Raw genomic sequence first — 22,995 nt, 5'->3', positions numbered from 1 at the left:
ATATTAACCCTAACAAGATTATTAATTATCTTATTAAGCGTGTTTACAAGTACCAAATTCCCTTTAAACATGCAATAAAAGGCGTGATCAAGCAATAACAATAAATATCAAGCAACATAATAATAATCATAATAAATATCATGACAATAAAATTATAATCATCATCAAGATAATAATAATCATAAATAAAATAATCATTATAACAATAATAATAATAATAATAATAATAATAATAATAATAATAATAATAATATTCATAATCATCATAAATTATAACAATTATAATCATAATCATATTCATGTTAATATTAAAGCATAATAATAGCAAGATCCTTGACATGATACTAACAAGATTAATAACAAACCCTAGCATGTCACTAAGCAATAAAAATCAAATCTTTAACCCTAACATGATACTAACAATCATAAACATTAGGAAGAACATAGGAAGCATCGTACTTTTAATCATACTTGATATTAAAATTACCCTAGACATGATACTAGGAAAATCATAATAACAATATAAACATGATCTCTACATCATAATATCAATAAATCAATTAAAGTACTTACTTTGATGCCTCGTACCTCTTTCTAATAACAAAATACACGCGTTAGTAACTTCAAGGAAAGTAATAAACAAACAATTAAATAAAATAATTGAAATAGAGATTTGGGACCAAACCCTCATAAATTAAAACCTTTCACGTCTAGGGCGAAGGCAACTTCGAATATGGCTAGGTGTTTCTAGATCTTGTGAATGCGGAATTTTGTATGTAAAAGCAAAGTTTGAGAAAGAAAGAGAAAGATGAATGAATTGATTAGAAGAGAATGAGAGTTGAAAACTGATTGTAGGTGAATGAAAACGGAGTTTTTAATACGTTATTTATAGAGAAAATCAGCCAAAAAGATAAAATATCAAAACAGAGCATCTGGCGCACCTAAAACAGAGCTAGCGCCAGCACCAGCTAATTGGCGCCATGCGTCAATGCCAGCGCCAAGCGCCAGGCCTAGCTCCAGGCGCCAATGCCTGGCGTCAGGCGCTAGTCTTGTTTTTGACGCGTTTTCGAAAATCAGATAAGTTTTGCCGTACAGGAGGATAAAATCGTATCTTTTCCTCAAAAATGTTCTTTGATGTTAGTTAAAACTTTGAAAAGTCAACAAAAGTCAATTTATCAATGCTAATTGAATTAGGAATGAAAAGAACCTTATAGAAGAATCTAGAAGACTAAAACCATTCCGAATTGCATTAGGAATGATAAATCATATTAGGCCCTCCCCTAGATCATTGAGCCGCATATAAGGCTCAAACCGGGCCTAGTTTAGTAAATTGGCCATAACTTCCTCAATATTCATCGGAATTGGGCTTATAATATATCATTGGAAAGCTCTTGTCAAGCCCCGTCCAACTACACTACTATTGGACCCATATCATGGACCAACTAAACTGGATTGGCTGTTTTCTTAAAAATAAGTTTTCAAAAACAGAGAGAAGAGAAAAGAAATTAAAACTTATCCGCAACACTAAACTTTCCACACTTTCGCTTCATTCGATTATGATTCGACGCGAAAGGTACTCATCACTGCGTTTGGTTTTGGGGAGACACAAATGGGTGCCTACAGGTAGTGTCTCATGACTCCTCGAAGGAGCCGGAGGAAAATTAGACAAAAGAAGGTTTTAGAACACACGACATCTCAATGATAATTACCTTCTCCATATGCTTGTGAACCAACTCCCGCCACCGACAATGGATTCAACTACTCTACTATCATTACAAAACTCAAGGATTACGACACAATGTTAAGGCGTAGAGAAAAATAGAAGCGTTTTGCAATAAAAGTCAAGCTAAGATGTATAACACTAAGAGCAAACCTACATAGGTTTCAAACTTTGACCCAAATTACAAACTATGAATGACCTTAAAACAAAAATGCACCCCCAAGCTTATTGGATTGCTAGGGTGGTGGTTATTCATCTCTTCTTTTCTTTCTTTCTTTCTCTTTTTTTTTTCTTTCTTTTTTTTTTTTGAACTTGAACATTTACAACACAAACTACTAATTACAATAAACCAAGGATTGAATAAAGGAAATAAGAATGATGTGCCTTAATTTTTTTTTTTTTTTTTTTTTTTTTTTTTTTTTTGTGAATAAACAATACGTAACAACCTTCATCATCACTAAGAGTAGTTTAGGCCGCGATCTTGGGAGATAGGACTCAAGTTCTCGATCTAGGTACAAAATCAAAGAGGATCCTTGCAACTCATTCAAAATGTATTAGGCTTGAAAAATATTAAAACCTCACTTTTGGAAACAATGTGGGATCAATTACTACCTTTTGGGGTTCAAATTCCTTCGATATGGGCGACACCTTCTTACCACAATCCTAGACTTTAGGTCTCGTACATTCGGTAAGGTTATTCTCACACTAGCCTAAACTAGCCAATTCTATGTTCAACCAAGGGCATCTAAACCATGATCGAAATTTTATTACCAAAAGAAAGCAAATATCCATGACATGCAATCCAATATCATCAAATTCACACAAATCAAAATTCACAATTTATAAAGAATAAGCCATCTACAATCACAACATCACTATGCCAAACACCATTCACAAATTTTCACCAACAATTCCCAATAAGCAACAATATTTGTTTAATTTCAACTAATTACACAATATTCATGAAATAAACAAAATTAAGAATTTTGAAGAAGAACCCTTAGGTTCAAGAGGGAAAGTGAAGTAGAGATGAAAATTATACCAACTAGAGTATGAAAATACTCTAAATTCTTCCAAGACTACTCAAATTTGCTCCTTCTTCCTCAAGCTTCCACCAATTGAAATTGTTCTTGCTATGGAGAATTTGTGGATTTTCAAATATTTGCTCAAGTTTGTGAAAATTTGTGGTTTTTAGAGATAGAATTGGATGTAGATTAAGGGTTTGTGAAATATGTGTGAAACATTTGAAGGTTTGATGATTATTTTGAAGAGAGGGGCCGGGGTGGAGAAAATGGGGTTTTTTTTAGAGTGAGAAAAAGATGGGAGGAGAGCAGAGAGAGTATGAAAGATGAGTAATATAAGAGGTGGGGTGAAAGATGGTGAAAAGGGGATTAAAATAATCTCTTTCTTTAAACAGACTGGGGTTGGAGCGAGCGTGCAGGTGTATAGGAGCGCCCGCTCCTTTTTTTTTTTTGAAATTGAGAGTAGAAGATAGGAGCGGGCGTGCTGAGGCTTAGGAGCGCCCGCTCTAATTCTTGCTGATGTTACTGCCTTGTTCTGCTTCAGCAAGGAGCGAGCATGCACTTGCTTTGGAGCGCCCGCTCTAATTGCTACGGGAGGTCCTGTTCTTCTTGAAGTAAATAAGAGCGGGCGTGCTAGCTTCAAGGAGCGCCCGCTCCTTACTAGATGGCCGAATCTGCCTGCTTTTCATCTCCCTTAGCAAACCACCTACAACAAAAGAGAAACACAAAACTAACACTCAAATTTGTTAAAGTGTTAGTTCAAGCTCACTCATCATCAAAATTTTTTTTTTCCTTTTTTTTTGTAAAAACAAAAATACTCGGGTTGCCTCCCGGGAGCGCTTCTTTAATGTCATTAGCGTGATGAAAAGTCGAAGATTGGTTTCTTCACTAACACCTACAACAACAAGTTAGTCAAATAAAATGAAGAAAAACAAATCTATACAAATGAACTAGTCTCACATATTTCACAAGTAACTCAATGCTCAACGCCATTCCCCGACAACGACGCCATTTTTGGTAGAGGAATAATCGATCGTTGGACAATCACCCTCAAGCCAAACACCATTTCTACCTAAACTAACCTAAGACAAGTCTAGGGCAAGTAAAGGATCGTATCCACAGGGAATGGGTATGAGTACACCGAGAATATGAAACGGTTGTAATCTAGTTCGGTCACAAGTTTGGGATTTGATTAAATAACTACTATGGAGACAAACACTAGGGGGGAATGAGAATCAACACCAACCAAACCAATATATCAAAACAATAAGCAAGCATGTACACAAATTGGGTGATAGAAAGGGCATTAAACATTGTCTTCTTCCGAAGCCACCTCACTAAGCATTCTTAAACCAAACTCAACTAGCAAGATAGGCCAACCAAGTCTTAATAATGGGAAGTAGACTACTACCTCGGGTTTGTCTTTCGATCGGTTCGAGATAGTACTAAGGCACAAATAATGGGGATTTCTCACCTAATTATCGCAACTAAGACTACTATATCATCCAACAAGGAACCGTAGTCAAGATTGAAATTTGGTCTAATCATACAAGAAAAGGTTCACTTCTTTCAAAACCACAACACTAAGCTTTCCTAAACCAAACTCAACTAGCAAGATAGGCCAACCAAGTTTTAACAATGGGAAGTAGACTACTAAATCGGGGTTTGTCTTTCGATTAGTTCGAGATAGAACTAAGGCACAAATAATTGGGATTTATCTCCTAATTACCGCAACTAAGACTACTACATCATCCAAACAAGGGACTGTAATCATGAGGAATTTAGCATAATCATACAAGAAAGGGCTCACAAGTAGACCAGATCTTTCAATGCAAGCATAGAAGTGAATACATGAGCAATAAGTGGCCATCCAATTACACATGCAATTAACCAATTCTTTAACAATCAATCATCAATCCAAAATGAACATGCAAGCACAAATATCAATCAACCCATGGCTGATTGGTTGGGTCTTCACCCAACCCCTAGCTAATTAACTACTCACTAAACATGGTAAAGAACAACATAACTACAAGTTCCAATACTATCATCAATCTAACAAGTTGAAAGGAGTGATAAATCTAATCTACTTGAACATGCAACAACAAATAACCAATATTAAAAGACAAATCTATAATTCAAAGCAATTCAAAACAGAAAATAAAGAGTAAGGGATAGAGGAAAGAGATTACTAATGAAGCTTCAAGGTTGAGAAAATGTTGAAAGTGAGAATACAAACTTCAATTAATCTACTTTAATGATAGAGTTTGAGAGAAATTAAGCTAATTGATAAGAGTTTAGATAGTTAACTAAGAGAGAAGAGCCTAAGGAAGCTAAAGGGAAGAAGGTGATCTCCTCCAAGGAAGAAGGTGCAGAAAACAAAAGCCAAGGGTCGTATTTATACACCCCGAAGTTACATTGTAAAATCTGACCAAAAATTCGGGTTTGCATGTAGGAGAGCCCGCTCCTCAGGCTAGAGTTCCCTCTCCTGGCTCTTGCGCGCCCTCTCCTCCTACAGCAGTTTGAGGCAGTTTGTGGAAGATCTGGGAGGAGCGCCCGCTCCTACTAGGTGCACGCCCTCTCCTATCTGGGAATAAAGAGATGCAGATTGTGGCGCTTGGGGCAGGAGTGCCCTCTCCTTGGGGACTGCACGCCCTCTCCTCCTGTGTTGTACTTCCAATATAGTTCTTCATGTTCATGCTATATAAACTAGTTCTCCTTGCATTTACAAACACGAACACACACATAAAAAGGAACGGGGAAGCCAAAAGTTGTAATCATGCACAAAAAGGAGTCGGAACGGGGGGGGGGGGGAAGGGGAATATGACAACAAAATTGTGTTAAAAATGCCATGATAAGTGGACAAATAAAACACTTATCAGTTTTCGACGGAATTCCGTCGGAAAAGGTTATCGGAGACACCTTGGTAGGAAAACCACCTTTTTCGACGGAAATTCCGTTGGAAACACTATTCCGACGGAACTTTCCGCCGTGAGACAATTTCCAGCACCGGCGAATTCCGTCGGAAACTATTTTTGGGAAATTAAAAAAATACGTCGTGCCACCATCGGCACGGCGTATCACCACCTCTAACCACCCATAAAGCCCCTGTCAACCCCAACCAAACCCACATCACCACCACCACCGCCACCCACTGCCACATTAGACCACCACGAAACCTTAACCAACTACCATTACAGACCACCATCACCGCCACCCACTGCCACCACCACTCAAACTCTAACCCAAACCTTAACCCAGACCTGACTACACCCTAACCAAACCTAACCCAGACCCAAACCCTAACACAGACCCGACCCTAAAACAGCCCATTTCCCTAACCCAAACCCGACCGAACCCACCCTTAAACTGACCCAGACCCACCCAGACCACGACCCTAAAACTGACCACCCTTAAACTGACCCAGACCGCGGCCAGATCTTAACCCACGAGTCCACCGCCATCACAATTCAACCAAAATCACCATAAAATTAAAAAAAAATCACAAAAACCAAAAATAAAAAAGAAAAAATATAACATACCTTGAAATTCACCAACAAAACTCCGAAATTGGCGTGTTTTGGGTTTTAAACGTCAAATTTGACCATGAAAACTCTCGATCTAAAGTTTTCATGGTCAAATTTGACATGAAAAACCTTAATTTATATAAAAAATTAAAACCCCATTTGAGTTCAATGTTCATGCGTGAGTATAGGGGAAAAGGATGAGAAGAAAAAACTGAAAAAGAAAGGGGAAAAGGATGAGAAAAAAAAACTGAAAAAGAAAGGGGAAAAGATGATAAGGGGCGAAGAAAAAGAGGAGGCAGGATGAGAGGAAGAGAGGAGAGGAGAGGAGAGGAGAGAGAGTGAGAAGAGAGGAGAGAGAAAGAGAAATTAGAATATAAAGAGGGAGGGGCACCGTTTTTAATTAGGGTTTGGGGGTTTTTTTTGTTTTTTTAAAAAAAAATTCCGTCGGAAACATATAATATTTCGTCGAAAATTTTCCGACCGAATTAAATTTCGTTGGAAGCTTTAATTTTCGACCGAATATTTCGTCGAAAATTTCCTACGGAATAAAATCCATCGGAAAACACTTAATTTACGACGGAATTTTATTTCCGTCGTAAATTTCCGATGAAAATTCCAAATTCGTCACAAATTTCCTACGAAAAATTAATCCGTCGGAAATTAAGTGTTTTCCGACGGATTTTCATGTCCGTCGGAACCCTTCCGTCGGAATTAGACCTTTTTCTTGTAGTGTTAAAGAGAAGATAGGAACTGAGAAGGCGGAAAAGAGAAGAGCAAACCAGGGAAAAGTAGAGGAGAGAGAAAATATGAGGGGAAATAGGGGAGAAACGGCAGATGAGGATTTAGAGTTTGGTGTGGGCTTGTTGAATGGGATATTTAAATACCATTATTATTATTTTTTTTAAAAAAAATCAACTCTACGACAGCTTTATGCTGTCACAAATTGCGACAGTTTTTAAAACCGTCGTAAGTTGTGACATTTTGAAGCTGTTGTATATATTAATTTTTTAATAATTATTTTTAGTGTCTATTGCGACAGTTTATTGGCTAAAAACTGTCGTAACTCAACAACGGTTTGAAAAACCGTCGTAATATTATGAAACAGGTACAAAAACCAACGTAAAAATATTACGACGGATTTTTTAGCCGTTGCTGAAAAACTGTCGTTATTTTCCCAGATTCTTGTAGTGTTCGTGATGCAATTACTGAAGGATTGATTACTCCTTCTCATGTTTCGACGTCTTCTCAGCTTGCGGACATTTTTACAAAGGCTCTCGGAAAAGCACAGTTTGATAATTTTCGATCCAAGTTGGGCATTCATGACCCGCATACTCCAACTTGAGGGGGTTATTGAGATATTATTTGACATGGTAGAATATTATCTTGTATATATTAGTTAACTTCCTATTTTCCTATATTATCTTTTATTTTAAGGTTAGAAGTTGTAACTCTCTATATTTTTCATGAGGTTGAATGAGAAGGCCAAGCCACACAATTATAATCTCTCTGATTTAGCAAAGAAGCATGCACCAAACGAGTTAGTATTATATACTCCTAGATCACGGTACTCCATACCCAACATACTTGAGTTATTGTGCATGAGTCTTATATTATTTTTGTAAAACCTTGTGTTATTTTACTAAAATAATATGTTTTTCACTTATTTACTTCAACATCATGCATTAAAAAAAATATGCATTTATTAAATTAACATGTACTTATTTAAGAAAATAACATATACTACTTCCGTTAACATTTATTTGCAACTTTGGGGTATTATTTGAGAGACATAAAAAATTCCAAAGTTGCAAGTAAATGTTAACGGAGGTAGTATATAAATTAAAATAATAAGAGATTCACATCAAAATAACATGAATTTTATGAACTTAGAATACAGTGAAAGGATCAATGTTGAAAAAAAAAATGAAAACATAAAATAACATATACTTATTTTAAAATAATATATATATATATATATGTATATATGTTTGGGTCCAATTTAGTCCAATTGGGCCTAGTCATTAAATGATCCAATTAAAAGCCCAAGATCAAGGTTCAACTCTCCAATTGTGCTAAAGTCAAAGATCAGTCCTCAAGGCAAGTCAATTGGGCTAAGGCCCAACTTCTCCATATATGCAAAGGTATAAAAGCCATCAATATTACATTTGTACATTCATTCAAACAAAGCCTCAAGCAATTAATTCTCTTGCATAGCATTCTCTTTCTACACACTGTACTGACTTTAGCATCGGAGGGGCCTTCCTCGGCAACACCCCCGAGGCTAGTTTACGTGTGTTTGCTGTGCAGCAAACCTTCGGCCCAACATCACTTGGACCGAATCCAGTCTTCTCCACTTCATCGGACCTTCGACAAGGTCCCATTGTTTTCACCCGAAACAATTTGGCGCCGTCTGTGGGGAAGACTTTCAAAAATCTTTAAGCCAAGTTTCTAACCAAGATCATCTTGCAATTATCTTAGTAGCAATGGCTAAGAACCGCAAGAGCAAAAGCCTCCGTCAAGGACCAGGCGAAAAGCCTAAAACCCCTACACCATCACCCTCAACGGACCGGAACTCTCCCAAGGGTGCCAGCTCGGGGAGAGGATCGTACAGGGGGGATTCCCTTTCTCCCGTAATTCATAACTCTCATCATAGGCCGAGTCACTCTCGGTCTAGCAGGGGTCAGTCCGATCATAGGACACATTCAGTGCCCCAAAGCCAACCATCGACCGTCCGCTCTCATTCCCATACTCAGCCGAGGACCCCTTTGACGGGGCCCAGCTCGGGGAGGTGGCAAGAGCCCTGGCAGTGATCATGGAGGAAATGAGGGCACAAAATATGTCTCCACCTCGCGATCGAACTCCTCCGCATACCCGGCATCAGCGGAGGAAGCTAGACCATGATGGTGGGAAACTTCCTTCCTACCGGGAACTGGAAGAGTGGGAAGAGGATACCTGGAAAACTGAAAAAGAGAGGAAAAAGAACCCTCAATTCTTTAGAGGATCCTCAACCTCCCGACAGGAAATGCATAAGAGCAGCAGCTCAGCTTCTCGGCCAGAATCTGCTCGCCAAGAACAACCTGAGACTGTTCGCCGAAGTGTTCTCGACCGACTCGGCGGCAAGGAACCGAGCGTGCACAGTTGCCTCTCGTTCCCTGCAGCCGAGGCCCAGACTTCCCAGCCAGGGACGAAAAACACTCCTACCTCTCTAAGAGGGCGGAGCGCGGTCCCTTCGGCCAGGAACAAGGGCAAAGCCGTTATGCTACCCGCCAGTTCCCCATTCGAGCAATGGATACTGGAAGAGCACGTGCCCACGGTTAAAATACCGTCGCACATCACATATGATGGGACTTCGGATCCGAAGGACCACGTTGCCTCGTATGAGGCTCATATGCATCTTTGCCCCATATCCGAAGCGACTCGGTGCAAATATTTCCCAACCACTCTCAAGGGGGTCGCGCAAGCATGGATCTCCAAGGGAGTAAAGCAAGGCTCTATAACAGGGTGGGATGATCTGTCCTCCAAATTTAGGAGCAAGTTTTCCACGGCAAACCGTCGAGAGAAGACTACTGCAGAACTCATGGGTCTGCAACAGGGGGAGACCGAAAGCCTCCGAGACTATCTGACCCGTTTCAGCAACGAGTCATCCAGCGTCTCTCAGCTGGACCAGGGGCTAGCTGTTTTTGCAATGCAGAACGGCCTTCAGCCCGGGAAGTTCCTAGACTTCATGGTCATGCATACCCCGCAGACCTTGGAGGAAGCTCTGAGCGCCTCGGATAAATTCATTCGAGCCGAAGAGTGGAACAAAGCAAAAACCCAACCTCAATCTGGGGGAGGGAAGCAAAAACAAACACCCTTGTCTGAAGGCCAAGGCCAGAGGACAAAGGGAAAGGCCAAGGCCTCGGAGCAATCTTCAGCCAGCGACCCAAAGAAGGAAAAATCTGCCTCATACACAGGCAGATACGAGTCCTATACTCCGCTCTCTCTTCCACGCGCCAAAATTTACAGCGTGACGAAGGAGGAGCAGAGTTACCAAAAGCCGAGACCACTCCCAGAGTGGTATCAGCGAAAAAATAAAAATCAGTGGTGCGAGTTCCACGAATCTCCGGGACATAACACTGAGGAGTGTATCCAACTGAAGGACCAGATAGAGGACATGGTCCTGAAAGGATACTTGAAAAAATACGACGCGGATCACCGCGAGAAAAAGGAGTCCGAGAAGTCAGCAAAGGACTCTCGGCAAGACCTCGACTTCCCCCGGAAGAACAGTAAAAAGGCAGAGGGAAAATTCTTTCCGATCAATGTTATCTCGGGAGGAATATGCTCTCGGAGGGAACACAAGCGACACCTTAGGGCTCTGACCCACCAGGTGAACAACGCTGACATTCAGCCTCCCCAGTCGCCGGTGCCGAACATGACGTTCACAGCCGCCGACTGCCGGGGGTAACGTTCCCCCACGAGGATCCGTTGGTGATCATCGCCACGGTGGCCAACCACGACGTCAGTAAGGTCCTTGTTGACGGTGGCAGCGGAGCAAACATTCTGTTCCGAAAGGCCTACAATCAAATCAAGCTGAAGCCCAAGCACCTTACGCCGGTACCCTACCCGGTATCCGGGTTCAACGGGGCTTCAACTTATCCAGATGGGAAGGTGACACTTCCTGTCACCATCGGCTGCGATGAGGCAGCCACGAATGTCATGATTGAATTCTTGGTCATTGAGGCTCCTTCAGTGTACAACGTGATTTTGGGGAGACCTATAATTCATGAGATCCAAGGGGTCGTCTCAACTTATCATCAGCTGATGATTTACGTCTCAGACGCTGGCTTCCCCGAAAGGATACAGGGCAACCAAAAGGACGCCCGAAAGTGCAACTACCTCAAGCCATCCAGTAGTCGCCCAGATGACGACAAGGATGAGGAGAAAGAAAAAGAAAGAGAGCCAAGCACAAAAAAGCCGAAAGGCCTAAGTGCTTCGGCCCAAGGATCCGTGCCCAGAGAAAAAGGGACCGAAAGGGAAAAGGCTAGCTCTTCAGCTGAACCGAAAGACTCAGAGAGCCAGCCGAAGAACAAAAAGACTGGGACACCTGCTGACATAGGCAGCAGGCCAGATTCTGAAGAGTCCAGTCCATCAGCAATGGACATGGACCAACAGACTGAAACAGTTGAGTTGGCCGAAGGAGACGTTGAGAAATGTGTAACAATCGGGATGGACCTTGATCCGAACACCCGTTGTGAACTTATTCAGCTCCTTCGGGACAACAGAGATGTGTTTGCTTTCTCGGCAGCTGATATGCTCGGGATAAGTCCAGACCTCATCTCCCATAAGCTTAATGTTGACCCAACGTGTCGACCAATTAAGCAAAAGAAGCGGAATTACTCCGCTAATAAGAACCGAGACATCGCAGCCGAGGTCAAAAAGTTGCTGGAGGCAGGCTTCATCGAGCCTTGTCAGTATCCAGAATGGCTTGCAAATGTGGTGATGGTTCAGAAGGCCAATGGTACCTGGAGGATGTGCGTTGACTTCACGGACCTAAATAAGGCTTGTCCGAAGGATTTCTATCCCTTGCCGAGGATCGATCAGCTAGTTGATTCGACAAGTGGCCATGCCTTGCTTAGTTTCATGGACGCATTCTCGGGGTATCATCAGATCTTCATGCACCCCGACGATCGAGCAAAGACGACATTCGTCACGAACGTCGGGGTGTACAATTATAAAATGATGCCCTTCGGATTGAAAAATGCGGGGGCAACCTATCAAAGGCTGGTGGATCAAGTTTTCGCCGATCAAAAGGGCCGAAACATGGAAGTCTACGTCGACGATTCGATCGTCAAAAGCAAAAAATCTGAGGACCATGTTAAAGACCTGGCTGAAACCTTCGCCACCTTAAGAAAGCATCAAATGAAGCTGAATCCGAAGAAGTGTGTCTTCGGTGTGAAGTCAGGGAAATTCCTTGGGTTCATAGTCAGCAAGAGGGGGATTGATGCCAATCCCTCCAAAGTCAAAGCAGCGCTCGACCTTCCTGAGCCGAAAACAAAGCGGGATGTTCAGCGACTCACCGAAAGAATGGCAGCCCTCTCGAGGTTCATTTCCAGAGCTTCGGATAAGGGGTTACCTTTCTTCAAAGCCCTGAAACACCCGAAAACAAAAGAGCTCGTTTGGGAGAGAGAGCAAAAAGAAGCCTTTAAGCAGCTTCGGGAGCATCTGGCTCAACTCCCAACGCTGGCTAGCCCAGCGGAAGGAGAAACTTTGTATCTGTATGTGGCCGTTAGCCCAGCCACCATCAGTGCAGTACTGCTGAAGGAAGAAAGCAAAAGTCAGCAACCGATCTATTTTGTCAGTCATACACTGACGGATGCCGAGACTCGCTACCCTCTACTCGAGAAAGTCGCTTTTGCGGTAGTAGTAGCTGCTCGGAAGCTGAGGCCCTATTTTGATTGCCATCAGATAGTGGTCTTAACTGATCAGCCCCTGGAAAAAGTTCTCGGCAAAGTTGAAAAATCTGGTAGGCTGGCCAAGTGGGCTTTTGAGCTCACCGAATTCAGCATCAGCTACCATCCGAGGGCTGCCATTAAGGCTCAAGCTCTAGCGGATTTCTTGGCCGAATGCTCTTACCAGGAAGCGCTAGACAATGAAAAGAAAGTCTGGACCGTGTTTACGGATGGATCTTCCACCGAAAATGGTTCGGGGGCAGGAGTAGTGATAACCTCTCCCGAAGGCAAATCCTTCGAGTATGCACTAAAATTTTCTTTTAAGACCTCGAACAACGAAGCCGAATATGAGGCGGCAATCGCTGGCCTAGAATTGTGCATCTCCCTAGAAGCCGATCATGTCTGCCTGAAAACAGACTCTCAGCTAGTTGCATATCAGATCAGTGGCAGCTACGAGGCCAAAGAGCCCTCCATGATAGCCTATCTTGCCAAGATCAAATCAGTCATTGCAAAGCTGAAAACTTTTGAGGTTCAGCTGATCCCAAGGGGTCAGAATACTCAAGCCGATGCACTCTCCAAACTTGCCAGTTCAACTCTCACTGAGCTGAACAGATCTGTATATGTGGAAGTGCGTCGAGAAAGAAGTGTCGACGAAGCACCTGAAGTGTGCTGCGCTGACCCAGAGCCTAGCTGGATGGACCCCATCCTACCTTTCAAGCTTCGGGGAGAGACTCCCGAAGATAGAGCTTTGGCCTCCAAGATGAAGAGAACCAGCTCAAGGTTCATTGTCTTCAGGGGGGAGCTTCTGAAAAAGTCCTTCTCAGCCCCATTGTTGAAATGCGTGGGACCAACAGATGCAGATTATATCCTACGGGAGATTCACCTCGGCATCTGTGGGAACCACATCGGGGGAAGGACCTTAGCCCACAAGGCATTGAGGGCTAGATATTACTGGCCCACCATGATCGCAGATGCTAAGGAGCTGGTCCGAAAATGCGAAAAATGTCAAAAATACGCACCAGTTATCCACCAGCCAGCAAGGGATCTTCAGCCGATCCTTAATCCACTCCCGTTTGCCAAATGGGGACTGGATATACTAGGACCATTTCCAGAGGTTGTGTACCAAAAAAAATGGCTGATAGTTGGTGTTGACTACTTCAGTAAGTGGATCGAGGTCGAAGCAGCCTCGAACATTACAGAGCAAACTGTCAGAAAATTTATCTGGCAGAATATCATCACTCGTTTCGACATCCCGAGAGTATTTGTCTTCGATCATGGGAGGCAATTCGATAACTTACCGCTGAAGCGGTATACAGACCAGTTCGGTATCAAACTGGCATATTCAGCAGTATGCCACCCGCAAAGTAACGGACAAGCTGAAGCTGCAAATAAACAGATCCTAAATTCCCTCAAAAAGAGGGTGGAAGATCAAAAGTCCAAGTGGCTGGAGGAGCTCCCTGGAACCCTTTGGTCCCTTCGGACAACTGAAAATGAGGCAACGGGCTATTCACCTTTTGAACTGGTGTATGGTGCCGAAGCCGTTCTTCCAGTGGAAATTGGCTCTGAGAGCTTACGAGTGCACCACTTCTCGGCTGAGAATGACCGACTAATGAAGGAATCTCTCGATTTCCTCGACGAAGTAAGAGACTCGGCCCGAGACAGAATGGTTGCTTATAAGCAGAGAATCAGCAAATATTACAACCGAAGGGTCCATGCAAGGCCTCTCAAAATTGGAGACCTTGTCCTTCGAAATGCTGCTGCAGTTCAGAAAAGCCGAATCCATGGAAAACTCTCAGCTGCATGGGAAGGGCCCTACGAAATCTGTGATGAGCTTCAGCCAGGGACATACCGCCTTCGGCAGTTGGAGGGAACTGAGTTGAAAAATCACTGGAACGCTGATGTACTGAAAAAATATCATGTGTAAACCCTTCGGGGCAGAACAATCTTTGTAAGTACGTCTTGAATTAATGAAAGGCCTTGGAGCCACCATTTATATAAATATTTGTAACTTTTTATTCTTTCAAAGTTTTCTTGGTTCTATCTACTCTTTAAGGGTTTTTTATTCAGCCTCGTCTGAAACCTTCGCCTTCGGGTAACTGGGTTTCAGATTGCTGACAAAACTCGTCTTTTTAAAGAACACTGGTCTTTCAGTTGAAGTCAAACTTTAGTAAGACTTGTTCTCCAAAGGCATGAGTCTATGGACAATTCTGGAATATTGCCTTAACTGAGCCTTGTATTCCAGAAAGCCATTATCCGAAACATTGCCTTCAGCTGGCCCTATGTTTCGGATATCCATTTTTTTAAAGATAGCCAGAAAATTAAGGATAACACCAACTGTTGGAAATTGTTTATTCAGCCTCGTCTGCAACCTTCCCCTTCGGGTAACTGGGTTTCAGATTGCTGACAGACTCGTTTTTTTAAAGAACTCTGGTCTTTTAGCTGAAGTCAGACTTCAGTAAGATTTGTTCTCCAAAGGCAAGAGTCCATGGACAAGTCTGGGATATTGCCTTAACTGAGCCTTGTATCCCAGAAAGCCATTATCCGAAGCACTGCCTTCAGTTGGTCCCGTGTTTCGGATACCCATTTTTAAGAAATAGAGAAATTGTTTATTCAGCTGAAGTCATACTTCAATTTCTGAGGGGGCAAGAGGCACTACCAGTGCAAGTTTATGTTCAGCAGAATTGAAGAAACAGTAAAGCATTCAAAGTAAGACAAAGCAGTTGAAGAAAGGAACGTCAGATTAATAATTCATGCTCAGAAATTGAGCTACAAGTTCAAATAAATTAAAAACTATATCGGCAGCCGCCCACAAGCGGAAAATAACAGCTGCCGAAATACGTACAGAAGCAAAAAATAAACTGTTTGTACGAAAAGGCAAGCTGAAGCAAAAAACAAACAAGGCAAAAATTCAGAAAGCAGCAAGTCTAAAGTTGAGCGCATGATGAACCGCAAGATTCTGAAGACGACTGCTCGAGTTCCTATGCTTCAGCCCGAGGATCAGACTGATTAGCATTGTGGGGCCCCATGGTGGCCTCAGCCCCAGCAGCAGAAGAAGCAGGCTTTGCACTCTGCCGAGCCTCCCTTTCCCTCTGTTCAGCCTCCAACTCCTTTCTCTCAGCTTCTTCTTCGGCTTCCTCAGCCTGAAGGATTTCAGCTTCGATTGGAGTTGCATATTTCATATGAGGGTCTTCGGGATCCTTGACCCATTCAACACATTTGGACCAGTCCAACTTCGGCTCAGCATGTAGGCAGACTCTTCGGCACACTCTGAACCCGTTTCTGAAACCCATTTCATACTCTTCTTGGGTATAGATACGGACTTTGAGTAGAGCCTCAGCATCAGCCAACTTCTTCTTTGTCTCCTCCAAGTCTTCTTTGGATTTCTTCAGCTCATCGGCGAGCTTGGAGGAGGAACCTTTCAGCTCGTTCAGCTCCTGCTGAACTTGGGAAGCCTCTGTCTGAGCCTGGGTAAGTTCTTCTTTTTTGGCCATCAGCTGATCCTCAACTTCTTGGAGCTTAGCTCTCTGAGCTTCAGCAGCATTAGCAGCCTCTGAGAGTTGGACATTCCGGGCTTGGAGCATCTCTTCAGCGGCCATTCTACTGGCTTCAAGAGCTTCCAGCTTTTGCTGCACTTCAGCTTGTGCAGCAGCTCCTTCTTGGATTCGGCTCCCAATGGTAGCCTTGAACTTGGAGATGTCCACTCCCATGTGCTCTTGAAGGAATTTTTCCCCTTCCATCAGTGGGGGAAAAACTTCCTTCTCCATAGCATCGCAGAAGGTTTTAAGGGTTTCAGCAGCTCTTTTTTCATATTCTTCACCCTTCTGCTGCTTCTCTTCAGCTGCTGCTTGCTTCAGCTTAGCAAGCTTTAGCTCCTCCTCAGCTACCTTCTTGTCATACTCGGCAGCATCCACCCTATCTTGTAGGGTATCTATCATCTCTGCAGTGAGAGTCTGATTGTGCACGAACTGGAAACAGGAGCACAAGTCAACAGAAAAAATAATAAATAATAATAATAACTGAAACTGAATTGAAGAGCTGAATTGAAAAAGAGATAAAGGCAAGGAGAATCACCTGCATCATCAGCAGTTGGTTAGACCTGGCTGGGTCTGGAACTGATCTGCTGGATTCGCCCATCCCAGCAGTGGCCTTTAGCGACCAGATTCTTGCCCTATCTACTTCGGACATGCCAGCAAAATCGCCGAAGTAGGCTGCAGCACCTTCTCGGTTCTGACCCCATATGAGGTCCCAGATGTGATCTGGGATTGGAATTCGGGGGGCCGAGAAACCCATTTCCCCAGACTGCAGCGTCTGGAAGGAAGGGAAGGATGACGATGGAGCTTCTTTAATCTTGGATGGCTCGGCATCCCCCTTCTTCTCAGAAGAGTCAATTATTATGACTTCTTCTTCTTCAGGTGTGAGGACGAAGGCCTCAACCTCTCTTGCAATGTCTGCCGTGAAACCCTCAGCACTGGGCATCACAGCATCCTCATTTTTGTGCTCAGCAGCACTCTCTTGAACTTCCTCTTGGACCCCTCCCTTAGGTTCGGGAGTTTTCTGATCCACCTCCATCTCGGGAGGTGGCGGAGGGGTCTTTGGAGGTGATTGAGGTGGCGGCCGGGGAACCCTCGGCGATCCATTTCCTTCCTCGGGTTCCCTTATCTCGATGCCGATGGTCATCGGCCTCCGCTGAAAGTCATGCGGGCCGATGATGGCCATTCTTCGTCGCCTTTTCTGAAGCGGCTGCTCGTCCATGTCTGAGTCTGAAGACTCTTCTTGTGCCTGGTCTTCGGGACGAACAGGGGCTTTCCCTTCTCTATGTCTATTACTCTCTTCGGATTGTAAAAGACAGGGGAGAGGAAGAATGTGAGTAAAAAAAAAAAAAAAAAAAAAAAACGCACACACAGAAAAAACTAAGTCTAAAAGCTCACCGAGGTCTTCAGCAAAGCCTCGTCTTCTTCAGCTGCCCTAGCTGCAGCTTCTTCTTCAGCAGCCCTGGAGGACCCTTCTCCTCCTTCACAAGCTTCGATAACCCGTGCAACCTCTTCGGCCGTACGGGCAGCTTCAGCTTCTTCGTCTAGCAGCTGAAACCAGGGATCTCTCTTCTTCCACCAAGGCTTCTGCCTCTGATACAGAGCAACAACCTCAATTTGGAAATGGGAAGAGTCTAGATGAACTTTCCTATGCCTCGGTTCAGTGATAGAGGGGGCCCGATCAGTTACAACTCGTTCTCGGTTGACGCCAAGACGAGCGTAGTTAATGCCGACGTTGGTCTCGTCCCGCTCTGAAAAAGAAGAGGGAAAAGGTCAGTTCAGTTAGGTTGACACAACATAAAAGAGCGAAGTGAAAACGGAGGAAAAGAGATAATTAAAAGGCCTCGGCCCCAGCCGAAGAAACTTACCATCCCTAAACTTTCGGCTGAGGCCGACAGCTGCTAACATGTTCTCTTGGAAGACATAATGCGTATCGGGGAGCCAAGTCTCCGGGATATGTTGCATTCAACCGCTGCCCCCTTGGTTCGGCAGCTTGCCGAAGATGTTCTGTTGATTAAGGTTCGGATCTGGGCCGTTATCTTCGGGGGGACCTAAACTTCCCATGTCGGGATCAGGCTCAGCAAGATACCTGGGAACGCTGAAGACGCAAGGGTGGCCCGGGTCCGTGGGCGCCCTAACCCAAATCCATTGACCTCTCCAGTCCTTGTCTGAAGAGTCGTTCGGCCACATGGTTAGGTACTGGGGCCGAGACTCAATCCGGTACCACCCAGAACCGTGACTCCCATGCCCACTTTGAATATTTGGCACTAGCCGATGGAGCTTTTTGAAGCAGTGCAGGTTCGGCACATACCTGAAGAACTTGCAGACCCATAAGTATGTCATCACCCTTCGGATGCTAATGGGAGTTAGCTGACATAGGGAAATATTATAATGGATCAGCAAGTCTCGGACGAATACGTCCAAAGGGAACCTCAGCCCATACTGAAGTTGTCTTGTGTACACCCCCACATACCCCGGGGGTGGACGATGGATTCTATCGGATGCCACGGGCATTCGGCACCAATACCCATCAGCTTCAAGGATGCCGTAATGCAACTCAATCTGTTCAGCAAACCGATACTGTTCAGCATTCTCCACCCACCACGAGTAGGGGCGGTTCTTTATCATGGCCAAAGCTACTTCAGCATCCTCCCACTCCGAAAACCCAGGAAGGATGTCCCAAAGGATAGCGGGAACTTCATCGTCCCGCCCAGAAGCGCTCGGCCCCTCCGTTCTCTGAGGAGGAGCCGAAGAAATAGGAGTCGCCCTAATCCCTTCAGCAGGATCAGGCTCTGCTCTCTGTCCATTCCAGGTCCCAATCCTGTTCCTGGGATCGGGAATTGGCCTTGCTCTTCTTGGAGCACGGGTTCTACCTCTAACTCCTCTCACCATGGATGAATTTCGAAGAAAAAAGTCGAAAAAAGGGGAAGGAGTTCAAATTCGAAGAAAAATAAACTAAAATCAAAGGAATTTACCTTAATCTGAAGCGAAAGTTGCCGATTTACGAATTGGTAGTGACGAGTCTCAGTTTCTAAGCTTAATGCTCGGGTAATTTGCGAAGTTTTGACGCGGGTTCTTGGGCTCTCTCGAGAATTCTGGGTTTGTGTTGGTGAATAAGTGAGGAGAGATGACGCGCCTCTAATTATATCTCCAGAAATGGGAATTCTGGGAGTCCGCGTTTCAATTTCTCTTAAACACCCCACTAAGTAACCGTTAAACACACGACCTTGAGATTAAACCGCCCATTATCCGTCCAACTTCCACAATTATTCGCCTTAACTGTTGTTATCTCATTAATTACGGTTTAAATTCAAATTTCTTGGATTAATTAAATCATTCACTTCCCTCCTTTTCTGATTAATCAAACCCGACCCGTCATCCTGCCAAATCGGGTCTGGGGGGCAAGTTGTTTGGGTCCAATTTAGTCCAATTGGGCCTAGTCATTAAATGATCCAATTAAAAGCCCAAGGTCAAGATTCAACTCTCCAATTGTGCTAAAGTCAAAGATCAGTCCTCAAGGCAAGTCAATTGGGCTAAGGCCCAACTTCTCCATATATGCAAAGGTATAAAAGCCATCAATATTACATTTGTACATTCATTCAAACAAAGCCTCAAGCAATTAATTCTCTTGCATAGCATTCTCTTTCTACACACTGTACTGACTTTAGCATCGGAGGGGCCTTCCTCGGCAACACCCCCGAGGCTAGTTTACGTGTGTTTGCTGTGCAGGAAACCTTCGGCCCAACATCACTTGGACCGAATCCAGTCTTCTCCACTTCATCGGACCTTCGACAAGGTCCCATTATTTTCACCCGAAACATATATATATATAAATTGAAATAACAAGAAATTCATATTAAAATAACATAACTTTTATAAATCTAGAGTACCAAGCACACGACACTCCAGAAGTAGCATAGAATTTGCGCACCAGACACCTTAATTAATTGGAATTTTTAATTTCTTTGACAAGATTAAGGTAAAAAATAAAACATAGTAGCTTGGCTTCTAACTTTACCTACCAAACGTTGTATCTCTTTTCTGATAGGAACGCAAAGCGTCGAGGAACACATCTTTCCCGAAATCAGGTGCACAAGTGTTGGTAATATGTAGATGAACATTGGCAATTTGCCACCCCAACAACATGCCAACGCGAAGTTGGCCGCCTGTTCGTATAAATAGGTCTGGAATAGGTCGAGAGCCAAGGACGGCAAGATGTTGTTGAATCAAATCTTCATTAACATCTTCTAATGTAATGCTTCCTTCCTTGACTTTGTGGCAAATTTTTCTTGTTGCTTGAACTATGTCACTTTGTGAAGTGTAGCATATTGGAAGGACTAAATCAAGTTTTGCATTGTCTTTTGTTGCTTCTTCTACTTTCTTTATTGTGGCTTGAAGTGATTTAGGTAACATGTACTTTTCTCCTACCGCCAACACTCTTACTCCTTTCCTGTTTCACAAGGGTTGCCAAATTAAAAAAATAATAAAATAACAAATAAAATAAAATACCATGGCAATGTTTTTGAATTGGTTTTTGAAATTGCGCTAAGTATTGGTACATGCCAATGTTTTACCAAGAAACAAATACCATGTCAATTTTTGTAAAAAAAAAAAATAAAAAAATAAAATTGTGAGAACTTACTTTGTAAATCCTTGTTTTTGTGAAAAGAAATTTTACAAAAACAAAAAAAAAAAAGCCGTAAAAATCTACCAATAATTTATATTCGCTATAATACTTATCTGACAACGAAGCATTCACTTTTTTTTTTAATATTTTTCTTAAATTGCGTATCTATACAACAGTTTAGTAGTACATAAAGTATGGACGGATTACCTCGTAAAATATTCCAATTCCTCCTCTAAAACTGTTTCAAGTTGATCTAGAAATAAATCAACTTCTTCCTGTGATGTAAAATTTTAGGAGGAAGCGTTAGAATAAAATAACGTAACTGCGACAAGGAGAGTTTATCCATCTATTAATGCTTATTTTTAAAATCAACTTGAGGCGAAGTCAAAATTTTCAAAGCCAATGGAGCCTTTATAATAATGAAAAAAAAAAAAAAAAAACTATGTAATTTGCATAGTATTAGTCAAATTTAAATATTCAAAGTAGTGTTTCTAATATCATTATTTACTCACACCAATGATTTTATTAGACGAGTTTAAGTGAGTCTATTATTTGAATTGTTTGGTAGGGAGTAAAAAGGTGTTAAAGAACCTTAAAATGAACCCAAATGGTGAAAAATAATCGAGAATTTTCATTGTCATGCAAATGATAAAATAGAAACAATAACATTTTCATAGAATTACTTTTAACAAACAATCAATTTCATGGTTCATCTTTGCTCATTATTGATGATTAAATGAGCAATAAAAACTAATAATCATGAAAATGAATAAAAAGCACATTGGTTACATCTTGTACCTAAATGCATATAAAAGTTTTCAACTTTTAAATGATCAATAAACTAAATAATCATCTAAATGCATGTATACTTTCAAAGAGGTTTGTGTTAATTTTTATCTTTGCGAGTTGCACATGAGTTACTATGAAATCTAAAGCATATTTTATGCGGGACAAAGAAATTATTCTTGTATACTATTTAAAAAACTCTCTAATATAAGTTAAGTACCCTTGCCAAACAACCTAAATAAATTTCTAAAAAATGACCAAGATATGTATACCTTAGATCGCTTCTTAAAATTTCTAAGACCATACACGTAGAATGTGGCACTACTAACTTTCCATTTGAGACAATACTCAATAAACCTCATGAAACCCTGATAGAATGGCTTATAATCAAGATCTAGGCCATGTTTTTTATGCCATGTCCTAGATCCATCCAAGGCTAAAGCCACATGTTTAGGGATAATAAACTCTTCTTCTTGATTCATAACTTCACAATTTTGATCACAATTTTTCGGTGTGATGAAATTACACAAGGATCTCAAACTGTTCTTCCTACTAATGAAGTGATTTGGGTTGTAGTTGGGGAAAATTGGGTTGTATATTTCTGTTGGTTCAACTAATTTTTTAGAAGATGCCAATAAAGAGAAGCCATTTACTCGGACGAAACGTAGCATATTTACTTGGTAAGTTTTGCTATTTTGGAAGATAGTAGGTTACGGATTGGATAAATGAATGTATGGTTTTGGTTTTGTAAACTACTAGAATTAAATGAGGTACTTATATTCCCAAGTAGGTGGCTCCAATAGAATGTCTTTTTTTGAAGGTATAGATGTCAATGGATACGATTTGAATTGGGGTATAGCTTCATTTGCATCCATTCATCATTTTATAGATCCGCCTACATCCATCATTTGCTCTCATTCATCTATCATCCACGGATGAAATATGTTGATAAATAATATGAATACTATTCAATTAGCATTAAGGTACGGTTATTTTCTAATATATATATATATATATATATATATATATATATATATATATATATATATATATATAATTTTATTTATAAGAATGAAACAATAACAACAAATCACTTCTTAAAATCCGTGTATCATCCCATGTTGCAAATATATGGGGAATGGAGGAGATATACAGTACATTAAACTTGAATTCATATTTCTTGAATGAACATTCAATTTATAATATTTGTAATACCATTAATATTATACTAGTATTGTTAGAATGAACATGACACTACTTTTTTATTGAAATGAAATTTAAATGAACTTATGTTCTCTATATATTAACATATACAATGTAAGTATTATTTTCTTGACTTTTAATTTAATTTTACT

At 41.8% G+C, this 22,995-nt stretch overlaps 1 protein-coding gene across 1 annotated transcript; it reads right to left on the bottom strand.

Annotated features, from left to right (window-relative positions):
• Positions 1–20,044: 20,044 nt before the first annotated feature.
• Positions 20,045–22,475, bottom strand: LOC110717173 (isoprenyl transferase-like). The gene is made up of 3 exons (XM_021895821.1): positions 21,913–22,475; positions 21,062–21,129; positions 20,045–20,677 (listed from the first exon to the last, which is right to left on the bottom strand). Exons 1-3 carry the CDS (start codon positions 22,309–22,311, stop codon positions 20,242–20,244), a joined length of 903 nt encoding a protein of 300 aa, XP_021751513.1. The 5' UTR covers positions 22,312–22,475; the 3' UTR covers positions 20,045–20,241.
• Between the last annotated feature and the right edge of the window lie 520 nt (positions 22,476–22,995).

Source organism: Chenopodium quinoa, unplaced genomic scaffold, assembly GCF_001683475.1.
Source record: "Chenopodium quinoa cultivar QQ74 unplaced genomic scaffold, ASM168347v1, whole genome shotgun sequence".
Classification (NCBI taxonomy): domain Eukaryota; kingdom Viridiplantae; phylum Streptophyta; class Magnoliopsida; order Caryophyllales; family Amaranthaceae; genus Chenopodium; species Chenopodium quinoa.
This window is presented reverse-complemented; position numbering and strand designations above follow the sequence as displayed.